A 26,824-nucleotide genomic window follows, 5' to 3' on the forward strand; every position below is an offset into this window, starting at 1 on the left:
AGTGAAATAAGCATTAATGACAAGGCAAACAAGCAGGATGAGTAGTTGACTCTTAATGGCACACTAATGACTAAAGAGACGACAGCTGCAGAGGAGGAGGTTAGTATAGAGAAGGCTCGGGTCTCTGTGGAGACAGACCTAGCATTGGCTAGCATTTTACTTAAATCTTATTGAAACAGTAGGACCTAAAAACGTTTCTAGAACCTATCAAAAATAAATTACAATTTATCATCCACCCATTATTTTGTCATCTTTTGTGTTTTATCCTTTCTAAGTCAAAATGTTATAATTGTGTTTTTAAAGGAAGGCATTTGTCAAATTTGAAACTTGGTCGAATTTGTCATATTGACTTTGCACAAGTTTCTCTGTCTTGACAAAAGGGCTTCACGTTTCTGCACATGCAGAAGGAATAATGGTTCCATTCATAAAGGGCGATCGATGCATGATACACTGATTCTTACATTCCAGTCCAGTCATTTCTCTTTGTTTGTATGTGATTAGCAAACCTGATTCAAGCCATCAAGACGATGAATTGTCTAGAAAATGTTTACTTCTAGTCAACAGCCTTGCCATATAGTTATCATATATATATATATCGATACATAAACTATCAATGTAAAGATCTAACAAAGATTTTTTCCTAAAGTTTTTTTTATTAACATTAAAAACTGCATAAGTAATGCTAGGATACGTTTAAAATACTAACATTTTCCACTTTGCTTTTTTTAAAAAAAAAACAGCAGTGTCATATCTGTCATATCTGCTTCATTATCGTCTTTTTATTTTTATAATTTATTTTACCATTGGTTAATAATTTAAAGCAGAGTCATCATGATGACTAACAGCATCAGGAAGACAAATGAGGAAAGTTAGTCATTAAGAGGGAAAAATCCATCTTTCTTAAGAAAACACCATTTACTTCTTGAGAAATACTTAATCACAGACACCAGCCGTAGAACAGTTTCTAGGTTCTTCTCTTTAAAAATGTTATTGAGTTCCGGACACACGAGTAAATAATGGGACATGAAATTGGGGAAATATATGACTTCGTTTGTATGTATATGTATTGTCACAACATTAATGAAAGATCGTTTTCACACAGACACACGCACTCTCTCTCTCTCTCTCCCTCTCTCCCGCCCCCCCCCTCTCTCTCTCCCTCCCTCCCTCTCTTTCTCGCTCTCCCTCTCTGCTTGGTACTCCGGCACTTTCGCTCCAGACGCTTCTCGTTCAAACCACGCAGTATTGCCTCTGAACCGAGTTTGATTTAAATGATTTGACTTGTTCCTTCTGTTATGTTATTTGTTTTGTATCTGACTGGATAACCTTTACGCTTGGTGAAGCGGAGGAGAAAAGGAACGCGTGAGTATTGAGCGGCTCTAGCTGCGTCGTATACTCATATATATATATATGTTTATAGACTTACTGTACTGTATACAAACACAAGTGCGCATGTAACCGGGTGTAATTCCGCATATTTTGCATTCCTATCTCAAATCATTTAAAAAATCTAAAAAAATATTCATAAATGTGTCATTAAGTCCATCTATCTATCTATCTAGTCTTTATATCAGTCTTTCTGGAGCTTTGTCTTGGTTGGCAGCTGCTGATCTCGGGTCAGTATGTCAGCATATTCACATCCCATAGAAGTCAGTTACAGCACGTTGGCCCAGTGTTTATGAAGTGGATTAAACAGTCCACAGTCATGGAGAAGGATAATGCTTCTACAGCACATACTCAGCAGTCAGGGAAGGATGAAGACGTCATACATTTAATTTTTTTTTTCCTCCCTCTCCAACTCATCTTGACGCATCACTTCCACTTCTTCACTGCATGAACTTTCTAGTGAACCAGGTCCGACCGCATTAGTGCAGTGGACGAGCTGGTAGCAGAGGTCACTGTTTGTCTCTCACTGCTCCAAAGGTTTTTACTCAGGCCATTAATAAATGATGAGGGCGAACAACTAAATTAGCCAGTTGTGTCACTATACACTGCCAGTGTGCAGGAACCGTGAAGTGGTTCTATTGTGGAGCAGAATCAGCCGTGGTCCCGTTTTAGAGAAACCCTTTAGTTCTTTGTGTGCGGTCGACCAGGTCTCCACAGGTAAAGATAGGTTAGTCCAGTACTTCTCTGCAAACACATCTGTGGTATAGTAACACTGGAGGAGTGTGCTGAGGCAGCACTTCCATGAGTGATTTCTGTGTGTTTACAACATGGACCCTAATGGAAATGGATTTAGCATTTTCAGTATCAGGCTGGTTCAACAGTCGAGCCCTGAAATGTTTTCCCAGTAACCTGCGTCAACGTAGGTATCATCAGACTAGTTCTATCTGTAGAACTCTGTAGAACATTCTGTAGAATGTGATTATGTAGAATGTGATTATGTCGGAGATACAATTGTAAAATGTGATCCCAGTTTCATAGTGTTATGTGAGGAGCAGGGAAAACACACCTGATGTTATAAATCCCCAAACGATCTCGTAGGATTCTGATGACAGCTTTATCATTGTCCTATCATCAGCCACAGAGTAAATATCATCTTACACAACTTGTATTGTGTTGCTATTGCACTCTATCCAAACCAGGGGCACACAGACCCCTAGTGGTAAGATGCAAAGACATGCAGAAGTATTGTTTATTATTTTTAATGAATAAGTATATTGGGTGTATTTTCCACCTTAAATATCTGATCATTGAGTCATTTTCTTTTCACAGTTAAGTAGTTACATAACATACCGTAGGGGGCGTTATTGCTGTTCAGTGTTCTGTGGATGTAGTAATTTATTTTATCTATGCCAAGTTTGAACCCAGATAGTCTATGGACACGGACATGAGACATTTTGGGTTGGGTGTAGAGTTTGCTGTGGTCATACGGACCAGGTAAATATTGGGACAGATGACCAGCAAAAATAACAGTTAATGATTTTACTTCAAATATAGTAACAAGCTAATAACAACTATAACACACATCCTAAAGAGAAAAAACAACTTTTACAGTATTATTTTGAATAGGAATATTTCAATCAGTGCCAGGAAGTATATAAAAGTACAGAAACTTCACTAGGTTCGCTCATGTCCAGGAAGCGAGCAAGCCTTTGTTCCGTCCCCAGTGTCTGCACACATGTTTCATCCTTTGTTTACATTTTGCCTGCTGCGTCCTCCTCCACAGGACTGTGACATCAGCCTCACTCAAATGATTAGATAAAATGGGACATGGAAATTCAGACTTCACTGTTCAGAGATAAATACATCAAACATGTATTCAATTTACAAACACATGGAATGGAAGTTCATACTGTCATAAATAACTCAGACATTGGTCACGTATGGTCAGATAATTCAATATGAGCCTCTTTGTGGGTTAGGGTAAACACAGCCTTATCACTTATGAGGTATTTAAATACTTGACAGTGATGTTATGTCTCTACATGGGATGTAGACAGGAAGTGGACTGAGCAGTTGGCTGCAGGGTGATGTTAATGTAACTGAGATTTTCAAGAGCAAGAAACATGTAAATATAACTTTAACTTCGATGGTGTGATCCACTTGATCTGTACAAACAGTGCACAGGAGAGGAAAGAAGACAAACAACTGTGAAACAGAGGAATAGTTGGGTGTAGGTGACAGATATAGAGATGTAGAGGTGATAGTGGATGCAGAGAGAGAGAGAGAGAGAGAGAGAGAGAGAGCTGTGACAGTGTAATTGCTTCAGCAGTGTTCTGATAAGCAGCATTTAAGAGCTGCTGTGGTTAAGTAATCACTGTGATTAAGAGCCGCCGTGATAGCAGCTAACAGTTAGCCTGACTAGAAGTCAACACCCACGGCACTGCATAATCACATCACACAGTAACGGAACAAGAAGCTGATGTCAATCACAGCTTCTGTTGATTTAGGATTGTTGTTTAGGAGGTGATGATGTTGTCATCTGTTCCACTGAATTGTTTTCCTCCGTTCTGCTTGAGTGATGGACACAGGTTGACGTTTGGATGTGTGTCGTGTCTTTAGTTGAACTGGATCTGCATTCTAAATACAGATTTTATTTATTTATTTCAACCCTGTGACTTTGCAGCAACCTTTCCGCAGAGTGAAGACAAGCAAGGATCGATACACCATTCCAGGCAAAGGATCATTATATTACTTTGTGTTAGCCTTTAAAAACCTCTGTTTGAAGGGCTTGTTAACCTTTTGCTTCATCTCAACAAGATTTGGAACACAGTACAGAAAAGAAAAATGCAACGGGATTACCAAAAACAATCTTATTGCTTTGTCTCTGTGTGTGTGACTAAAAGCCAGTGTCTGAAATAACACCTGCACACCAGAACATCATCACCGTCCTGTCCAGTTTACTCTTCATATCTCCACTGTAGCAGGAGGTCAGTGTTACTGACAGCCTTGTTTACTGACAGGGCTTGACTGACGTTATTGACTGACTGTGAATGTGAACGTTACCTTGATTAACATGGACTGAGTGGTGCACCTCTGCAGCCTCGTCAGTGGATTAGCTCTGTCCTCTCTTATATATATATATGTGATCTATGGTTGCCCAGTCTTCTCTATTGTTTCCCCTGCAGTCTGAACTCCAACTAAGATTGTTGGGAGCAGAGACAGAGATGGGATAATGAATGGGTTTTTTAACCTTAATTACTGTAGAGATCAAATGTTTTAATTTTTTTATAATTGATTCCCACCATCAAAAAATATTTGATACAACAGTAAAGTACCAGTGACACAGAAGAGCAGGGGCGTGTCGTTGTTTCCATGGTACAAAGGCACTCAGCACTAATACCTCTTTTTGTGTCTCCGGCTGCACTCCACACACGTGTGCTGAAACAGACTGCAGCGTTCAAACAGCTTCACAAAGAAAAGTAACGCTAACAAAGAGAGTGAGTCGCTAAAACAAGAGAAAACTCTTGCAGACAGTGACAAACACCAAACGCCTTCATATTTACAACGGCGTGTGAAAATGGACTTCTTTGGTGCTGAAGAGAAGACATTGGCTTGGCACACATGCTCCCTAATTTAGAGTGTTTACAACAAAGCGGCAGGGCAGAAGTGGTCGTCTGACGTGTGGTTGCATTTCAGGAAAACAAAAACAACAAAAAAAAAAACCAAAATAAAAAAACTAAAACAGAGCTCCACCTATAGAAAAGTGGGAAAATACCTACAGTGTGCAGAAACACACCATGCAGTTAATTCACCACGTCTGTGCTGCGTTTTACGCTGCGTAGGAATAACAGCACAAACTAATTTGTTAAATATAAATTAGTGAGTGCTGGTAAATAAATTCTAGGCGACGTTAAACCCGTCCAGGTCCAGTCCTGTGTTAATGTTAGCGACATTCATCAACCTGTTTTCACTGCAGCGCATGAATAACGTCCATCCCCTATAATTACATTTGGATGTTGAAGATAGGTTTGCGTGTTTGCCTCCAGTGGAGTGTGTTACTACTCCACTACTACATCACTGTGGCGGAGGCGTATACACTGTATTGTACTCCAGCTGCACAATGGCTGTCAGCGAGATATTGATGTTGTTGGCGCTTTCAGACAGTTGCAGCCTTATTTATCTACTAATCAGAGCTCGAGTTCTTCTCACACAGCTTTGAATTAAAAAATGTTGATTCAAAATAGCGGATGAAAAAAGAACCTACACAGGATGAAAACAAGGTGTTTTTTTATCTTATCATGTTCATCTTTGTGTTGTTTATGCAGTATAAATCACTCAGTGTTTTCATTTTTTATCTTATCATGTTCATCTGTGTTGTTTATGCAGTATAAATCACTCATTTTTCTTGCAATTAATTCGCAATGACGTCTCAATCTAGAAGTTCTTCAGCCTGATTGATGAGTTGACCAACAGGACACTCACTCTCACTCACAAACTCGCAATTTTTTTTGCCATTTCACAGAGATTCATGTCGTTTTGTAGATTTATGTCTTTTCTGATTGGGTGGTTGTTCCAGATGGTAATGATGGTAATGATGCTTGCTGTCTTTTAATCGCACCACTGACTCATGCAGCAGGAGAGATGAGAGTGATTCAAGTCCGACACCCTAGACTCCAAATACATTCATACACAGAGCAGGATCCAGAGCTGTGTTTAAGTAACAGTGTCTGGCTCAGCTGGAGGTTCCTGAACAGGTTGGTGTGTCTGTGCCACCTACACGTGGTTGACTCAGCTTTTGAATTTAAAGCGTCGAGAGCTTATTTTCATCAGCAGAAACCTGCTGCCGCCCTGTGCTTTGTCTGTAACGAAGACATCTTTGTTCACTTACAAGTCAGTGTCGATGAATGTGATGCGGCAATTTTTATTTAGCAGTTTCCTTTTAATGCTCAGCAGATGTCGAATTTTGTAGTCGTTCTGTCTCGATTTGTTTCTCCTTAATGAGTCACAGGCTGAGGAATGATTTTGTTTTTAAACCGGGTCATTTTGACAAATTTAAACATAATAAATACATACATTATGAAATGAAGTAAGAGTTCAGAGTAAACTAGGAGCTGCTGTAGTTCAGAAGGTGGAGCAGTGTCTCAGGTAATTAAAAACAACAGGTCAGCGGTTTGATCTCCAGCTCCTCTACTGTAGTCAGCCTGTCCTTGTATAGGACATTGAACCCATAATTACCTCTGATGGCAGCGCCTGCAGACATATGACTGTGTAAATCACATATACAGACTATATTAATAAGGTCTATTCATCACTTGTCTCACACTGTACACCCAAGGACACACTGAAATAATTTGAACTAAAAACTTTAATCTCACCTGTTGATGTCCTGTTTATGCCCTTATTACTATGTACTGTATATCCCTGCAAACTGTACATGCAGTTACTTTTAGCTACATGGTGTGTAAGAATTTTTAGCTATTTTTTCACCCACAATGTGGCTACATTAAACTATCTAAACACTTTTAATGTTCAGCTGTCACTTAATTCATACTTGTGTTAATTGATTGGCCTATAAACTACTACTAACCCAGTCCCTTTACTGTATGCACCATGTAGCGTCAATACAATTTTACTTAACTTGTCTGAAAACTATTATTTATTTGAATGGTCTCTAAGATGCTGATCTTTTTGTTTCTTCAATTCCTGTGAGTGAATCATGGTTGTGTTCAACCAAACACTTTCACACTGGGAAGTAAAAGAAATAAAAGTAGCAATCCATCTCGTCTACATCTATACCATCCTGTGCTCTCTCTGTTCTACCAAGGTAAACCTTTGCTTCTTTGAGTTCTTGCATTGGCACTTGTTTACTTGTCTTGTTTTTGTTTATCTCTCTACCGAAACATAAAACACTCTGTCTTTGTCAGTGGGTGAAAAAATGAAAATGAAATATTTTTAGGTCTGGTTAATTGAAGGTTGGACTCCATGACATACGTTTGAAAACACATTCACGTACTTACTGTATAAAAGCCACTCTGACTCTGCTGTCTGAAGTCAGAGGCTCTTACAAATTGAACCTGTAATTGTGTCCATTAGTACACAATCAATGAAGCAACCCACCAGTCGACCTACAGTATCTCAGCCTGGGAGATGTTGCATCTGCACTGTGTAGCATTGATGTATCATTTTTAGCTAACAACAATACGTATATCTGACACACACATTTGAATACATGTCACAGGACGTTAGAACCTGTGCTGAAAATAAGACACTTGAAACTTGATATTTTGTGTCAGTGCACTTTATGTTGCATTAAATTATTGATTGATTTTTTTGATTTGTACAAAATCCAACCGTTGCTCTGTTGCTAGGAAACAACAGTGACGGTAAATTATGGTATAAGATATTTCGAGCCTTTGCCTGTTTGACGGCGAGGATTTCGAAAACCTTGATTCGACAAACAGCTTTATGTAAACAGGCGGCTAACAAACAAACAGACAGACAGGTCTATTTTCAGGATTAATTCTTGTCCTGTTTGTCTGTACTGGCAGTGCTTCAGTTTGCTACTTGGGACGGTGTCTGTAACTTTAATGGAGGATCAAAAAGACTAGAGTTCCTGTGCCAACAAGTTGGACAACATAACAGAACTCTACCAGAAAGGAACTAAGAAGGCGCAAACAGGAAGTGCCACAGGAAGCAGCCATGTCCTTGCAGAAGAGTGGAAATAAAATTGCCTGTCATGCGCGCACACACAAGACAAACCACAATTACGCCCTTAACTGACTCATACATTTCATTCAATTTCAGATTATTAACTCTTAACAAACCTAACCACAGTCTTAATCTATTTCTAACTGCTAACCAGAGAACAAGCACACACACACACACACACACGCACATACACACATGTCTTGTTTAATCCTCACCTTGCCTAAAACCTTTTTAAATTATAATATAAATATAAATATATATATATATATTAAATTATACAAATGATGTCTAAAGACAGAAAAAAAATGTTTTTTACACTCTTAGAGGTGAAACCAAACAGTTGTAGACAGTGACTTAAGCTGAAGTGTGTTTTTGAGCACACTTCCAGATAAAGATCTCTAGTTTTATCCACCAGTTATATGTATGATAAAAGTGTTTCCATTTTTATTTCATTTTCTTTCTTTTTCTTTAATTTTTTCCCCAACCATTGAGATTTTTTTTCTTACTTGTTGTAATTCTTATCACGGTAACTTTTACTTGAAACTTAATCAGCCCAGTTCATCTTTTATAGGAGATTTTGACATTTCAAGAGAGGCAACGACATGTTGCATTTTTCTTTAGTAGATGAAACTCACAGCTGATTCCTGCAGGACTGGGAAAAAATGTTTTGAATTGCAAATAATATAGGCAAAGTATTTCTAAAAACAGAATTATCAACATTTTTCTACACATATGTTTATTCTGTTTTATGGGAAATGTAAAAAGAAGTTCTTAATTACAGGGAAATTGAACCTGCGACCTGCCTCAGACACTGTTGTCAATACAGTGTAAATAGTTAATGTGTCTCTGCACACACACACACACACACACACACGGTGGTAATTGTGTGACTGGCTGCGGCTCAGTAACAACTACAGGTTTTCTCGTCTGCTGTCATTAAAACTGCTGACAGTTTCACACCTGGTCCTTGACTTGAACATCATTTGTCTGAGGCGTAGCGACAAACCACCGAGTCACAATGACACTGTGCACAACACCACAGAAAAACACCGCGTCGCACAAGAATCTAATGCCATTACATACTCCTATAGTCCTGGTGGAAAAAAAAACTTTCATATTTCATTCAAAAGTGCTAAAATATTTGATGCAGTAAAAATCAGTGTTTCTTTGAAATAAAACCAATATAGAGGCGTCAACATTAGAATTAGAAGAGAATGTCACCAAAACTGTGTAAAGAACCCCTGGAACTGACCACAGCTGCTGTCTCTGCTCTTCCTCTTTTTTTACTGCTGATGTGTGTTTACACAGAGAGGTGTCTCCGTTTGCCGTGGCGGTGGACTCATTAAAAAACATAGTTCTACACAGAGTCGAGGAATGATTGATGTTACTGTGTCGTCCGCTGCACTTCTGCATATTGTGCTCACGTGATGTGAGGTTGTGGACTGATGTCTGTGAAAGCTTCAGTTTAAAGTACACCGTGTAATGTGACAAAACCTGTTTGAGAGTCGTGATAAATGATGGTGTTGTTCACTGTTGCAAAACCTGGTGTGGACACTTGTACCCTGTATAAGGCCTACTACTGCAGTATTATGATCATTGAGTGACTAATGGTACTGAGAGACTTGTATGCTGACAATACTAATGCAAGTGCAATGCAACATGAACCCACTCTTCAGTGTGACTTAGTCGTAGTAAAGAGCAGTGCAGCCTGATTTCATCTTTAAGGGGACAATGTAGTTAGTACTATTGGGTTGTTTTTTAAGCTCTATTTACTGCCTCTCGAATGTAGGTAGTACTATTGGGTTTGGGTTTTTTAAGCTCTATTTACTGCCTCTCTTTCTTAACCCCCACACACACACACACACACTGCACACTGCGCACTACACACAGACAGAGGTGACCTCTGCTGTCATTCGGTGACTCAGCTGTGTTGATGATGGAATGTAAGCTCTTTTTTCTTTGTGCTGACAGAGGCAGATCTATGTTCTACCTACCTGAACTGCACAACATCACACTCTCTCAATATTTTTATTTCAACCCCGCCCCTCTCCCCCCACCTGTGTGAGATATACTGTATATATACGACAGAGATATATATATGTGACAGAGATATATTGGTGGAGCAGCAAGGCAAAATAATTCTAATTTCAGGATTTAATTTGTGTTGCATCAGTGAAAATTGGGTTGATTTTTTTATTATTAATTTATTTAGTTTTCTCAATCAGCATAGTGTATATATATATATTATATATTTATATATATATATATATATAAAAGGATTAGAATTTTATAGTCTTATCTATGAATGTTTTGACTTAATCCCAAAGTCTAATCCAAGAAAACGGGGGACGCTGCAGAAAAAGTTTGAAAGCCACTGGCTGAGAGTAATGGAGTCGGGCAAATACATTAGCTTTGATTCAGACAGAAGTGTTTGGTGTGACAGGTCGTCTGTTTTGGGTTGTCGGGGGACATGGTGGACATTTTTGCTTTCTTGGTATTTTACACTTTTTAAAGTCTAAATAGACTGCATCGACTTGGACAGTGGGAGGAAACTCGGTCACACACGTCAGCAGTCAGTGAATGTCACTGACTGCTGACGTGTGCGACACGTGCTGACTCATGCTCTAAAATGATGCAAAAGTCAAAGGCAGCGATTGGTCAATTTACTCTGGTGATATTAGAAAAACTGATTACCTGGCTGGAGACTGAGCCGTTCTAATAACACAGTCTGCTGGTTTGGTCCAGATATAACCAATCATCTTCACTGTAACCCAATCTGATGTCATCGCCTGCCGTGACTCACCTTTAACAAGATCACCCATTTGACGGATCACTGTTATAACACTGACCTGGGGTGGGATTCACGGCGGTGGTGACAAACATTCATCAACACTGCTGTTTAATATCACTGACATATTGTGAAAAATAAAGCATTAAACCTTGTTGAAATAGTGAGAGGGACAGACTAGAACTTTTTTTCTTCTATCTGAACTGCTCTGTGATCCATCAAAGTCTCCAGTCACACGATAAATGTTCCCAAGGCAGGAAACAGAGTGTTGAGGAGGAGGAGAGTTTATGAGACATGTTATACATTTGGAGGAAATGTTGATAGAGGACAAAGACTGACCCTGCCTTCTGAACTGAGAGGCCTGGTGTATAAGTATTTCGGTGAAGATAAATGTTCTTTTAAAGTACGTCCAGTCCCTCTGACATCACTGAGGACAGAACGACCTGGATGACTGATACTCTAAATAGGCATCATGCTTTCATATCCAGTCCAAACAAAATAATGTCCTGGAATTTTTTTTTTTGACCCCGACCAACCAAAACCAACCAGTACCAGGTTGTCTGTTGCTTTTTCAATGACAGGATCATTTAAGGCCAACAAACCCAAAGACAAAAACATGTCATTTATTCTATTTTATATTAAGGAAAATTGCTTTAGTAAGACCAGCAAAAAAAAAAGAAAAGATTTTTTTGGTTTGTTTTTGTGGCAAACATTTTGCGTTACGGCCCAAAATTAGGTTCAAAGTTCGTTGGCCGGCCATTTTGTTTTGGCTGTAGAATGTACAGTACAAAACAGAGTACATGATTCTTATTTGAGTCAGTAAATAAAGGTGTTTTTACCCAGTACATGAGTCAGTAAATAAAGGTGTTTTTACCTGTCGGGAGTGTACGAGTTGCTGGTCTACTTTTGCACCTATCATATTCTCCAATCACCAACAGATGGTATCATCGTGCCTGCATGCTTTTGCACCTATCATATTCTCCGATCACCAACAGATGGTATCATCGTGCCTTGTGACTGGTTCGACAGGACTGATGACAAAAAAGAAATCATTCATGAGGTGCAACTGAACAAGTCAAGTTTTGTTTAGATAACAACTGGAGCCAGTCTGTGATGAGAGATGCTACCGCTAAAACCACATTTTTTACTGACAGTTTGTTGTCAGATTGTTGATAAAAAAAGAAACTTCATAGAATTGTTTTGTTTTTGTCGTCACCACCTTCTCTTCGTTTTTCAAATTTTACTGATGTGGATATTTAATAAGCACAACATACACATACATGTACTTTAGTATATCTTAATACCACAGTCACATCTGTCAGCATTATTAGACTCAATAACCTTTGTTTTCCCTTCCCTCCATCCTTTTTCTTAATTTATCTGCTCTTTAACCTTTGTTTTCCCTCCATCCTTTTTCTTAATTTATCTCCCATTTCCTTCGGTTTTATCTTTGTGTCTTCACCTATTTGTTCCTTCATTGTTTTCGCCCCCTCATCCTTTATTTACATCCTACTTTCTTCCTTTCTGCTCACATTAATGTACACAAAAGAATATCTTTTTTAGACCATTACTTCCTCTTCCGTCTTTCTCCTTTTATCAACGGTTGGACACGGACATACAGAGTGAAGGTGTACATTTTAAAAAGTTCATACATTCACACTACATCATAGTACGTCATGTGATCACAGATTTGTTCTCAGTTCCACATAAGATGATGCAACAACTGATTTCCTGTGGAACGTCTCATGAGGGAAACACACTCCATCGACGTCATTTCTTTTTTTTTTTTTTTCATTTAAAAATAACATACTTAGGAGCGTGTTATTTGCCACCTGGGGGGGATACTGCAAAATCTTCCAAAAAGTTCATCCTCCCGTTTCCCCATATGGCCTATGTTTTCTTGTTTATCAGAATTGTGATTTCATGGGAGCCACTGTGTCTTCCGACAGTTGAGGACCCCACACTCTAACCCCCCTCACCTCCCATCTCGGGAGGCTTGACTCTGGGAGCCTAAAGCCAGGGACATGACGTCTGTCTCTCATCCTTTCAAAGATAAATCTATACAGAACAAGAAGAATGAGTGCTTTAAAAATTAACCAAATTTAAGTGTGTTTTTCCTAGAAACACTTTGATAAGAGCAATCGTTAGACTGAAGGGATGGTGAAAGCAAAGTATGTTTTCACAGGTCACACACCTTGGGTTTATGAGAAATAAAACTGTTGCGTCAAACACAGCAGAGAAGTTAACTTCTTGTGCACACAACACACTGCCAATTCTGGGAAAAGGTTTTGTGAACTGTCTGATTGGCTCCTTCCCTGAGCTTTAGGGCAGTCCCAGTCAGGTGTATAAATGTTTACTGGAGAATATAGAGTCAGTAGATGGCAGTATTGAAACTAGTAGAAGCACACCCTCCATTAAAGCCCATAGATGAAGAAGGTAGGTGAGAATGTGTGTGTCAAGATTATAAAGCTGAACTTGGGTTTAAGTTGGTGGAGTTTGGCTTGGAATGTACTGTATTTCCACAAGATTCTGAAGGTGACCTGAGATTTTATGGGGAGCCAGTGGGGTTGTTGTGAGATCGGGGTGATGTGGTGGAAAGATGTGGTTCTGGTGGTGATACAGTCAGCTGAGTTCTGCACAATGTTCGCTCGCAATCATTACTAAACCTCTTGTAATTAATTCAGTAATATGGAGGCTTTACATCTGGCCTTTCCCTGAGAAGCAGCTCCGCTCTCTACACTCTGTACAGTGATGCTGTCCAGGGTTTTTATTGCCACACATCTAGTAAAAAAAAAAAGATCTACTGCCAGCGTTCACCATCAGAACAGCAGCACTGGTTAATTATTCACTCCAAAGGTTTTAGACTTCTTAGAAGTAGTTTTTATAGAAGACGTGTGTGACATCACGTGGTTTTATGTATTATAAATGCAATATTTCTTTAACTCCTGAAACAAGTCTCACTTCCATAAAGCGTTGTGTGAAGTCAAATGTTTGGTCACAGCTGTGTATCCCCCAGTATAATCTTATCTAATCTGATCTCTCTTATCTTTATTGCAATATCAATTATAAAAAAACATGGGAAAGTGTTTTTGTAACCCGCATATGTGGATGTTTACCATACATGTACGTGCAGTTCATTCATCCTCTACGGCGTTGAAAATGTAAATGACGATTTTTCTAACAAAAATGTTCATTTATGATGTATAATATATGATGTATTTTCTAACAAAAATGTTCATAAATGACATTCATTTATGATGTATAATATATGATGTTCATATATTATATATTTCCCACTGGAGAACAGCAGTTCCTACGACCTGACCTTCATGGCAGCGTAGACTTCACACATGAAGAACCCTCAGGTGACGAGAGTGCACACTGAGCTCTAGCCACTTTGGGTTCTTTGAATTTTGAAGTCACGCGGTCTGTTCCTCATCCGGCTGAGACCACTCATCTGTTTAAAAATAGCAGCAGCCCAAACTGTGAGCATCACCAATTATCTGCTCAGATTTCATTTGCTCGATCTGTGTGAATGGGAAGGCATTCAGTTATAAACACATTAGGTAATGGAGGCTGACACTGACACTGTCTCAGCTGCAGGTGAAGCAGACAACAACACGTGTAGTCAAGGCGTCAGTGAGTGCATGACTGTGCAGTGTCTACGATCATATATTCAAATTCACACACACACACACACAGAGAGAACAAGTAACATTTGTTGGTGAGGAGGTCGTCTTTCATTTGACCTTTGTTTACCTCTGCTGCTGTATATTCTTGGTATTGTGTTCAACTCTCTTTGTCAAAGGTTTACATACCTGTGTAAACATCTGTTTCTGTTACTGTTAATGGTATACAGTACCTGGTGTTTCATCATTCGGAGTTTGTTAGCTGTAAAGGCTGCTCGGAGGAATAGTGGCTACATCAGTTGCCTCACAGCAACAAGGTCAACAGTTGTATTTCCAGCATGATCGAATCACGTTTGTGTGTCATTGTGTCTACTTTCAGTCTGCAAGCTTCCACCGTACATACGATTACATTTAACTGTTGAAAAACCTCTTCATTTCCTCTAAATATAATTACATTTAACTGTTGAAAAAAACCTCTTCATTTCCTCTAAATATAGCTAAGCTTAATAACTGTTTTTTTTTCTCCACACATTTTCTTTTTGTTTTTCTCTATAGGCCGTGGTAGGTCATTCTCCATTTCTGATTGGGTACAGCGAGTACGATAGTCTGGGTGCAACCTAGACAGATCATCAGTTCAGTTGAGTCAAAACAACCATTCACAAAAGCGTTCAAAATGTGCTCTCTGGGTTTCATACAAAACACTAATCAGTGACACACAACGAGTCACACAGAATAAATGGCATCTTTCAGTCTAAAATTACTGTTTAACTGTAGCACAGCTCCCTCTAAAGTTTGGTTTTGGCTAAAGGACCGTACATGTTATTACTAGGCAAAAGAGGAACAAAAAATAAATTCAATGTTGATATTGTTGAATGTCTCCTGCGCAACAGGAAATTTGATTTTTTGTAATTTTCTAATGAGTCCACTGTTGAGTTTTTCTGAATTTAATTCTATATGAACTAATACTGAATGGCTTTAATCTTACCAGGAGATCGTGATAACTAATAATTATTGGCTTTAATCTTACCAGGAGATCGTGATATTTCTCCCTTCTACATTAATAAACATTTATTCAGCACACTGTGTGGATACAGACGTTCAGCAAAGCATTTTTTCCATGATACAAAATCAAGTTATATATGTTTTATTTATGCAGCTGCTTTGGTCACGTGATGATCGTTGTTATTGCAGACTTTCTGTCATTTATACAACAATCAGACGGTTCAAATGGCCTCTTTCAGAATCCTGAAACAGACACAAAACGTCCAGGAACTTGAACGCATCACAGCAGCTCGGGCCCTGAACTGTGAGCCACTTAGCTGTACATGTATATTTCCAGACGTTCTCACGGTCTTCCTGATTTATCAAGTCCGTGTTGGAGCCAAACTCAAGAAACGTTAGTGAGAGCTGTGAAGTCCCTCCAGTCAACATCGACCTTAAATGCCAACTTATATTGTCCACTGGATTTAGGTTTGTTTATTTGGGTTGATTATTTTGCATTTAGTATGTGCAGCAGAACCAAATATTCCCATTAGAGATCAGGCAGTAAACATTAGTGTATGAAGAAAATGTTTCCACTGTTATTGGAGTCCAAAGACAAACTGGGCCGTTGGTCTTATGGCTCCAGAGGGGTTAGATACTCAGATGTCATTAAGACTACAAATAACATCAATCTGATTGCTGATTACCAAAATAGTGTAGACTTCTTTTTTTATTTTATATATATATATATATATAAATATATAACTGTTGACTCACACAGCGGAAACTGTTCTTTGAAGGTTTGCCTTCACAGCAAGAGAAGCATTGATTTGCTGGTTCGCATGTAATTGATCTGTGTGACGTTTGCATGTTCTCCCTGTGTGTGTGTGTGTGTGTGTGTATGTGTGTGTGTGTGTGTGTGTGAGGGGGGGGGTGGTTCTTCAGGTACTCCAGTTTTGACATTACTTGTCATTGCTGTTTAAAGGTAAATAATTTGAAATATCTTCCAAATCCAACCGTGGATCACAATTCTCAACCCAACAGTACCAACAGAAGAGGAAGTACTTTTTCTCTCTGCGTATGTGTATGTGTATTCAGTGTGTGTGTATTTGTATTCAGTGTGTATGTGTGTGTGTGTGTGTGTGTGTAGTATGACCTCTGTGACCTGATCTTCTCTGGCAGCCGATCACACACTGCAGTGCTGGGACATATGGCAGAGAACAGATTGAAATAGGCTTCAATTGTAAACATCCACTGACACACTGCCCCCCCCCCACCTCCTCGCACTCTCACACACTGTCTCCCCAGCTGTGACCTCTTGCCCTCTTGCCCTAGAATGACCCTGTTTAGCTGACCTTCCAGAAGAAAATGAAGATTACTGTTATCTTTGAAAACCAATGCTGTTACTTTCAGTCCAGAATTTCTCTAGATTTATTCATTACTTTCCAACAGGTTAATCCTCCACATACACATACATTCGGCCGCAACTAGATGTCAGTATAATGTCATCTGAACCCCCAACGAAAATATTTCTAAAAAAAAAAAGTAATGATAAAGCCAGACATTTGTAGGTTTATACTAGAGGAGATTATGCGATGGTGTTTTCTGTTCAAAGATGTGTGAATTGTGGTTTGGATTTGTTCAGTCCCTAAACACAAGTGCGGTTCCTAGATTATCAGTATAAAAAAACCACTACAAGTAAAGGATATAGTTCAGCTGAGAAAGTGAAGATGGCGTGCATCGTCAGATGACATATAGCGCTCGCTGCCCTTGGATGTAAACTTTAGTCTGTCTGACCTGAGCCATTGTATAGACTCTGGTCTTTATCTGAGAACATCACTATCTTTAGCTGCTGTGATCCTTCGTATCTAACTGCATTCTATAAGAATCCTGGAACAATAAGGTCTGTGCTGTAGTATTTTAAGATCACCGTTTCTTGCGTCTTTAGACTTTCTTCGCCAAGGGCAGAGGCAATTTATTTTGAGGTGGTCTGTGGGGACATTTGTCCACCCTTTCCTGTTTTGTGAACATGATATCTTAAGAAAGTTCCTTGGCGCAAAAGTTCAGTTGGTCTTACTGTCGGTCTAGATGTTGTTGGTCAAGGGACGGGATGGTTAAAGGAGAATTTGTGTTTTCTGAAGGTAAGATTTTCCATGATGAAAAGGCTGAACTTTTCTTTTCCAATCATGCATGACAAAACAGATTATGTTTTTTATGACAACAAATGAAACCACTCAGAAAATTCTGCGAAAAAGGTGATGGAAAATTATTGAATGTCAGGTGAATACTGCGAAATAGCACAGTGAATAATGTTTATATAAATAATGAATAATAACAATAAAAATATGTGTTATAAATGTAATTTATTCTGAGATAATGCATCTCTGACATCTACAGAACAAGTGATGGTGGAGAGTGATTTTGTGATGAAAGGTCACCGTTTAGGTCCTGAAACAAAGACTAAGGTCACTGTTGACCTTAAGTTACCCTTTCATGCATGTTTGACTGTGTGTGTGTGTGTGTGTGCGTACGTGTCAGGAGTGAGTGGAGTCCAACAAGAATCGTTGTTCCACACTGGTGACTCCCATTATGATCCCTCAGTATGTTTCCTGTTCCGATCTTCACGGAGACAGTCACTTCCTTACACTTGTAACCAGGATGTACGCACTGTTTCCTCACGGCTGATTGTTTTGCTAATTCAATTCAAAGCTGTGATTTTTTAGCGTTTTTAACAATACCAAAACAATGCAGAGGAGCAAATGTCAGGCCTGTTTGTCTGTTTTATCTGGACACTGCCAGCCCTAAAAATATTGATGGTTCCCGTGTCTGTAGTTCACCAGTAGAGGTCGTCTTACTGTATCCACAGCGTGACCTCTGCACAGTAGCTTTCTTTGACTCTTTAAATCTTACTGACAGTTAATCCACCTCTGCCCCGTGCTTTAGCAGATCCTCAACCGAAAGTGCTGACATTGTTTTTGCTGTTTGTTTTGAACTGATTGTCTGTCAGTTAAAGCCACTCTCTACCTACCATGTCATGTCATGTTTACTTTTACTGTTTGTCCTCTATTTACACATTTGTAATGACTTATCGTGGGCGTGGTGTGTCAATGTGTCCCTTATTTATTCTAACAGATTATACAGTGTGTGTATGACACTGATTCATGAGCGGCCCAGAGTGTCACTTCTACATCACATCATCATCCAGCACTGATTTTAGTGAAAACACAGAGGCATTGACAGAGTGTTATACAAGTGAATACATGTAGGTATGGTTTCTCCTACTGTATGCTGATGACGCCACTGTCTAAGTGTATTTGATGCCCTGCATCTTATCTTGCATTCATACCCGTGATATAGTTTGAACAGCAAAATGTTATACAATTTTCATCTTTCCATCTTTTAATATCGCAGTCTTTAAGTAACAACACAAATGATTAGAAATTTAAAGTTTGTATTACTGTAAAACAAACAATTACATTTTGACACCTTTCCTTTAAGTTGCTGTCATGTTGATGAACACCATGTAATCTCTTCTTATGTGTCATGGCTGCTGACTAGAAGCCATAGATTATCAAAAGAGATTTGACTGAGCATATGTCCAGGTTGCCTCTTCCTTAATGTTTTTGTACGGTGGTTAATCATCATCTGTGCAGCAGATCTGATTTCCTACTGAAAGATTATTGTTTTTACGTCTTAATAAATATAATCTTTCTCTGTCTTTCTTGCAGATTTTAGGAGCTGTGATGTTCCAGGAAGACACTGAAACTGCAGACTGCTGAGGCTCCGTTCAGTCATTTTTGTATTTAACTGCAAGCTTCTCTGAGAGCCTTGAGTGTGGCAGGACCTTGAGAGACACACACTGCTGCTTCCGCTCACATTATCCCTGGCAGACCACTAATCTCCAAAAGATTGATGAGGTCCAGTCCTGGCCCAGGAGGCCTGGCACAGTGCTGATAAGGCAACTTTTATTACAACACATTTTATCCCTCACACCTTCAATTCTTTTTACTGCCTGCTTTCATACTGAGGAGGAGCAGAGCCGGAGTCACCGCACAAGGGAGAATCATGTCGCACCATGCCCTCCAGCAAGAAGGGCAGTGTTGAAAACCGGAAACCATGAAATATACAGCCAGTCTCCACTCCAACCCAGGCAGCTGTGTGGTCGCCCAGCAGGACACCAGTGTCGGCATGTCAGTTCTAACCTGTCGTATCTGGAATATAGTGAAAGAGCTACAGGAAGACGTGCAGAGCTGAGAGCAAACTGTGCAGCCGTCACAAACCTGAGTCTTTACGAACACAAAGTCATACGCTGCTCAGTGTCCCGAGTGGGAACATGTGCAACATCTCTTTCTGTGATGTGGACAGTAAGGTGGACCAGTTCTTCCAGCCCACACTCTACATCATAGTCATAGTTCTGGGACTGCCCACCAACTGCATGGCCCTGTGGGCCGCCTACATGCAGGTGAGAAAAACTCACACACATTGTTTAATTATTTTTATTTACTTTTTTTGTAATGATTCTGTTTTGGTGAGAGGGCAGTAAAGTGCTGAATGTAATAAAAAAACACATATATAGCAGTTGTTTTTTAGAGAGAGAGAGAGCTGTTGAAAATGTGTCTTTCTTCAATTCCTGCGAGTGTATCAACACTGTTCCACTAAACAACCCCAGGTTTCAAACTAAGTCAATTTCAAACTAAGTAAATAAGTAAATTGAAACTAGAAAATGATTATATTTTATAACACTGTTTTCGCCCTAGGTTCGCCAACACAATGAACTCGGTATCTACCTGATCAACTTGTCAGTGGCTGACCTCCTCTACATCACCACTCTGCCTCTGTGGATCGATTACTTCCTGCAGCACGATGACTGGATTCATGGACAGGAGAGCTGCAAGCTGTTTGGCTTCATCTTCTACACGAACATCTACGTCAGCATCGCCTTCCTGTGTTGTATTTCACTTGACAGGTATCTGGCCGTGGCGTATCCTATGCGCTTCGCTAAGATTCGACGAATCAAGACAGGTACGTTCAAAAACAGTGTCAAAGGAAAATCTGTCTTAAAAAATATATAAGTGTTTATTATGTTTATTATGTTTATTTATTCTATGTTTATTGTCTATTGGGAACATTTTCTGTCCAATAGGAAACATTCAAACACAGAGATGCCTTTATGCTTGTCTATCAAATAAAATCATCATATTCAAATGTAAAAGTATTTTGTTGTCGCCCTCTATACCCCAGGCCCCTGACTAACATGTTGATGTTTGATACAGTACAACGTATATATTGTACACACAGCCAGCGGTGTGTTTACAGTGAGAGTTGAGCCTGTATTGTTCAGTTGAAGTTGACATGAACTCTAACTTTTTTTTGTCATATCTTCCCCTGATCTCCCATCATGCAGCTCTGCTGGTCAGTGGAGTGGTGTGGATCATTGAGGTCATCGCTAATTCTGCTCCTCTGTTCCATGACGAGCTGTTCCAGGACCGCTTCAACCACACATTCTGCTTTGAGAAGTATCCAATGCAGGACTGGGTGGCAGGGATGAACCTTTACCGGACATTCCTGGGCTTCCTCGCTCCCTGGACTGCCATGTTGGTTGCCTACCGTGGAATCCTCTCGTCGATACGCTGTAACGTCTCCACTGAACAACAGGAAAAAGCCAAAATTCAACGCTTGGCTTTGAGTTTAATCCTGATTGTTTTGTTCTGCTTCGGACCGTACCACGTCCTTCTCCTGGTGCGGAGTGTGATGTTCCTGAGGAAGCCGTGTGACTGTGGCTCCGAGGAGAGCTTGTTTGCAGCCTACCACGTGTCGTTGGCTCTCACCAGTCTCAACTGCGTGGCCGACCCCATTCTGTACTGCTTTGTCAACGAGGGCGCGAGGAACGATGTGGGCCGCGCTCTCTCTGCGTTACTGTCCGTGGCCTGCCACAAGGGCTCCTCCTCTTCGCCGCTGCACGCTGACATACTGAATGGCGGCTCGGTTACAATGGAAACACCGCTGTCAACTAAGAAGCAGCCTTGCGTGTACGTTGATGGAAGCAAGACAACCACCTACAAGACGGAGCTGGTGGCTCTGAAGGAGGAGTGTCTCCAGATGACCATCCTCAGTGTTAGGAAGTGACGCACACACACAAACACAGGTCCTACATCTAATCTCATTGGCCGTGGCTAATGTGCCATGGTCGTAGAGGTGTGGTGTAAAAGCCCTGCCCAATGGCACAGTGACAGGCCAGAAATGTGAAGTGACTGATGGAAGGAGTCTTCACTGATTATAAGGTTTGGTCTAAATGTCAGGGGCGTTACATCAGTGTGGTCAATAACTGATTTGGTTTCATCTGAAAATGATTGACTTGAAGTTGTGCCATATTTCTGCATCGTAACTCTACATGCTAATAATGTCACATGAACAAGATTTCTTTGTTTTTTCACCCAGAGCAGCCAAACGATTGGACCACTTGTTTTTTTCTTTTTGGTTGGCGATGGTCCAGGAAAAGTGACACCAGATTCCCAGACAGACTGGTCTCAGTGGACAATAAAAGCCTGGACCGCATTCTGAAACCAATCCCCTAAGAAGATCTTGACGTCGATCAGTGTCAGAGCCGCACACCATCAGACTATGTTTTATTAAACACACTGAAAGCTGGGATATTTGGGGTATTTATTGCTGTGCCAGGAACTTCTCTGGCCGAGGGGGAAACTGTTGGATATTTAAGTATAGTTATTTAAGCAGATTTCTTTTTTTTTTGCGTTTTTTTATGGGTATTTTGAGAAGCCATCTTTAGATTTATACGCGTTGGAGAACCGACTGCGCAAAGTGTAAATGTTAAAATCTTGAGTTGGACACCCAATAGTGCCACCTAGGGCAGAAATAAAAAAACGTAGATGTTTAATTTAAAGCTGGTACAGAGCATCTGTATTGTTGTTGAAAGCATTGTAACCACTCAAAAATGTTTTAATGGGAGGAGTGAAGTCATCAAGTACCTCAAATGATAAATGTGACAAAAAAGGAAGTTGACAATAAAATACTGTTTCTTTAAATGTGAGCCTTTTTATTTCCTTCCGGAAACCCAGCTGTTGTGATTTAACATTAGTTTATTTTACAACAACCGGGGAATAAAATTAACATTAATCCCAGCTGTGTGAAAGTTATTGTTCTTAATGTGAAAATAGTGAACACACGTGACTTTCTTGATATCAGTCACAAAAACGGGGGGTGAGGGGTGATTGATTCAAAAATCAAAAAAAAAAAAATGATGCAGTAAATCTGTGTGTCGCACAGTGGCACGACGGTGTGTGTGTGTGTCATGTCATTACACTGACTTCCAAGACAGATGCAGTAAATCTAAAAGTGTCACACAGTGGCACGACGGTGTGTGTGTGTGTGTTTGTGTGTGTGTTTTTGAATCAGTTTAAATTGATTTTTACAAAACATGTCTTAAAGCCGACTGTTTGGCCGAAGGCGACACTGACTCAGAGTGCTGTTGTCGTATCTGGTGATGCAGAGTGTGTGCCACACAGGTGTGACGTTGTCACGGCTGGGAGGTTAGGAGCTGGTGTTTTTAGATCTCCTTAAATTTCCCTCTGTTTTTCAGGTAATTTAGCTCCTTTTCCAGATCCGTGAACATCAGCTTCCAGTTCACTTCCTCCCATGAAGCTGCTTAGTCATGCCCCCAGTCAAACACCTGTCCTCTGTTATTCAGCTGATTTGCTGTGTGTGTACATGTATAATCCACTCACTGTTGGTTTGGTGTTCTTTATTCTGTTATTCCCACAGCAGCTCTGCTCTACCTGCCATTTATGTGCTGTCACCTGAAAAAAAAATCTCAGCTTTTTGTCCCAACCATATTTAGACGTGGTTTAAATATTTATTTTCTAGCTCCCTGCCCCCCCGGTGGTGCCTGCCCCTCTGTTTGAGAACCATTGCACTAGACCAGGTTTTAAGTAAACCACCAATACAGGATTGGTCCGTCCCTGCAAACCTTGATGTACAGTCATGTCATGTACAACTGTACACAGTACACGTTGTCTGTGTTGTACTTTTCTGTGTGTGCAGTATACTGCAGGTCTGTTTGTGTACTCTGCGTGTCTGAGAATGTGGATTTGGTGCTGCGGTTCAATTACCAGCCCGTACATCTGAAGAAGGCCTATATTTACCACCTGCTGTCTTGGAGGTGGACGCTCTCACACTGTGTTATACAAGACAGGAAGTGCGGTTTGTAAGACGGCAGTGGAGACAAAAGAAAGAAAACGTGTAACTGTGTAAGCTGAGCGAGACACCTACGTTGTTTTTAGAGGACAGAGAGGACAGGACTCAGATGTCCACAAGCTCTCTGTCTGTCCCTCTCTCTCTCTCTGTCACACATACACTCTCTCTCTCTCTCTCTCTCTCTCTCTCTCTCTCTCTCTCTCTCCCTCCCTCCCTCCAACCAAGGGAACATTGTTTCTCGTCCTCTATGCTTCACTGGTCACCTTAGCTGTAGTTCTAAATATAGCTGCTCACCGGAGGCCACCGTGTCATTAACAGCAGCTCACCTGATTATGAGACAGATTTACTTCAAGGTAAAGGCTTTTGAGAAACCACCAGTTATGGTTGTTCTGTGATTTTCATTTCAAAAAACAGAAAGATCACGGTGACTTTTCATTTAAAACCTGCACTCAATCACGCGTCTAATAAAAATTTCTCTCTCCAACTCACGTCCGTAAAAATTTAATGTCCCTAATTAATGGATATCTGCACCTTTTGCTATGTAGATAAAAGTCAGGGACTGCATAAAAAAAGAGGCTGTGATTCTGCATCAAGTGAATTTGTTTTCATGCCTCAGTGGAAACACAGAGAAAAAAAAAAGAATTAAGAATCAAGTCATATATTTATAAAATGCACTTCAAACTACATTTACAGCAGCAGCACCTACTTCTGTAGTCCATTAGTTTATTAAAAGAAAAAAAATCTTCTTTTTCACCATGAGGTTCTGGAATGATTGTTAAGGAAAAAAAATCTCTCTATATCTTTTCTATTTATTATGAACAATGACAAATAATTCACTTTTCACTGTCAGGTGTCATCAGGTTTTCAATGTTTGTTTTATAGCAGTAGACACAACCCATTAGTTAGAGCACGTGTTCTATGTATGGGTGAGCAGAATGTCAACACATATTTATTAAAATACAATGACTCCAGAACATGCAGTTTTAATTTCAAAAACATTTTTAATAACATTCAAAATGATATTTTCAGAGTGAAAAACACATATAGTAAAATGGCAGAATATAAAATAGTCTTTAGTTGCACGACAAAATCTCCTCTGGATAAGATGTGAAAATTAGAACAATACAACAACAAACGTGAGCTCATTGTTCCAGAATCTTCTTCTAAGAACTGACTTAATATAAGACGGATTTCATTAATTTTATTGTTTATCGGAATTCTGCTGACCAAGGGAACGGAGGCCAAAAATTCACTTAACGTGTTTTTATGCGACTCAGAAGGAAAGTCATTGTTCTTTGAATGTTTGCTAAGAGAATTCTCGTGACATTGTTGTGTCGTTATCTCATGACGAGACCCGCGAAAACCTTCCAGATGTCACGTGGTTCTGCCAGTGCACCACTGTTGTTCTGTTATAGCTGAACACGAGAGGAACTGTAGTCCATGTCTATTTATTCTATATTTCACCTGTTCAAACCGCAGTGATGATCTTAGATTAGATTTTAAAGAGCTCGCAAAATCCTGTTTCTTTAATAAACAGCTCGTTTCTGGGCAGTAAACAAGGAGGAAGTCCACAGTAAACAACATTGCCTCATGAAAACGCGTAGCTAATTGTGACGTCACAGAGTTAATGTAGTTTGGTTAATTCAAACTATTAACAGGGAGTTTTACAGCCCAATGATTTACTCACATTTTCCTTGTGTTTAATATTTAAAGATTGGTGGCCAGATTAAATAAAACTAAGTATTGATAGAAAAATAACTAAAATAAATGAATATGTTCAGAACAGATTAAGATAGAGAAATAGCATAAATGAATATGTTCAGAACAGATTAATAAATGAAAGTCAATTTAAATCCTTATATTTCTAAAAATACACCTTAAATAACGATCTACATATGATCTCATGTACCTGGGACAAATGTGTGTGATGAAATGTTATCTTTATCTTTCTGATTACATCTGCACCAAACTGAACAAACAAACTGGTGTAGTAGAGAAAACAACATCTACGTGACGATTCATGTCTTCAAAAGATGGATTACTGTCATTGAAATATTCTGCTACTGCGACTGTAAATGAAGCTCATATTGTACAAAATTAAATTTAAATGTATGCTATTAATGAAGGTCCATGGTATCTATTATTCAAAAGTCATTAACTTTAAGGACAGCAGAATGAACACAACTTTAACACAGAAGATAAAAATATTGTAAATAATGTATGCACTACACAGAGTAAACAGAGAATACTGTAGTTAATAATACCATCAAGTCATGACAGGTGACAGATGAACAGATACCTCTAGGACCGTAAAGATCCAGCTTCTTTATGCATGTTAGAAGTTTGCAGTCTTGTAGTTGACCACAGCACCATCCAGTGTTGAAATCACAACATGGCAGGTGTGTACCTGTAAAGTGCAATGAAAGTGACTCTCGTGACTTAATGACGATGCTCGTCACCATCCCGATGACTTTTATTTTCAAATTTATTTGCTGATTAAATGTGTCAAACTCCCACGTGTTTTTTTCTTCCTTTTAGATTCCTCACATATGTGGCTGCAGAGAGATTTATAGTCGGACTGTCAGACGAGATCCGGTCCAAGAATCAAGTCTAGTAGTTGGTCCTGATGGGACAGAGCCAGGGTCAGCAGTGAGTCAGGAAAGAGACACGTCAAAAAAAAATAAAAAAAATAAAACAAACTCAGAGGCGCTCTGGAGCAGATCTGTGTCCATCTGTGCACATGTAAGTGCTGCACTAAAACAATGGCTGCGGTGGCAGCCTGCCATGCATGTGCTTCCTGTCGTCATCAGCCACTCTCAGGAGGAGGAGATGGAGAAGAATTTTAAGAAAGAATTTAATTTTATCCCATGCGTCTCAGTAGTTATTCACCTTCCTGTTATTCTGTTCAGGACAGCCTTAAATCGAACGCGTCCTGTCTTCTCTACTTACTGCCTCGTGTGGTGCTTTCAAATAAATAAAGGACATTGGAATAAAAGGAAATTAACACAGTACAAGAATCATAATAATCCCATTTATCCAGTTCCTGTGTGGCCAGAGTGAAAACAACCGAACTGTTGATCTCTGGGTCTCAGCTGTCTGTTTGACAGACTATTAAGAGTCA

At 39.7% G+C, this 26,824-nt stretch overlaps 1 protein-coding gene across 2 annotated transcripts; it reads left to right on the top strand.

Annotated features, from left to right (window-relative positions):
* The first annotated feature begins 1,195 nt into the window (after positions 1-1,195).
* gpr4 (G protein-coupled receptor 4) lies at positions 1,196-22,651 on the top strand. Of its 2 annotated transcripts, none has more exons than XM_017031846.2 (4): positions 1,196-1,362; positions 19,221-19,954; positions 20,250-20,514; positions 20,897-22,651. In XM_017031846.2, the coding sequence occupies exons 2-4, from the start codon at positions 19,826-19,828 to the stop codon at positions 21,616-21,618; spliced, it is 1,116 nt and encodes a 371-aa protein (XP_016887335.1). In that variant the 5' UTR covers positions 1,196-1,362; positions 19,221-19,825; the 3' UTR covers positions 21,619-22,651. The 2 variants fall into 2 exon arrangements, with proteins under 2 accessions (XP_016887335.1, XP_024910919.1); XM_025055151.1 differs by lacking the exon at positions 1,196-1,362 and adding an exon at positions 14,979-15,148.
* The last annotated feature ends 4,173 nt before the right edge of the window (positions 22,652-26,824 follow it).

The sequence above is a fragment of the Cynoglossus semilaevis genome, chromosome 4 (assembly GCF_000523025.1).
Source record: "Cynoglossus semilaevis isolate Cse_v1.0 chromosome 4, Cse_v1.0, whole genome shotgun sequence".
In the NCBI taxonomy this organism is placed as follows: Eukaryota; Metazoa; Chordata; class Actinopteri; order Pleuronectiformes; family Cynoglossidae; genus Cynoglossus; species Cynoglossus semilaevis.

Excerpts from the sequence above, each read along its gene's own strand:
- gpr4 (XM_017031846.2), top strand. The coding sequence starts at position 19,826 with ATGTGCAACATCTCTTTCTGTGATGTGGACAGTAAGGTGGACCAGTTC. Across the intron at positions 19,955-20,249 it reads TGTGGGCCGCCTACATGCAG|GTTCGCCAACACAATGAACT; the intron begins GTGAGAAAAACT and ends TTTTCGCCCTAG. Across the intron at positions 20,515-20,896 it reads GATTCGACGAATCAAGACAG|CTCTGCTGGTCAGTGGAGTG; the intron begins GTACGTTCAAAA and ends CCCATCATGCAG.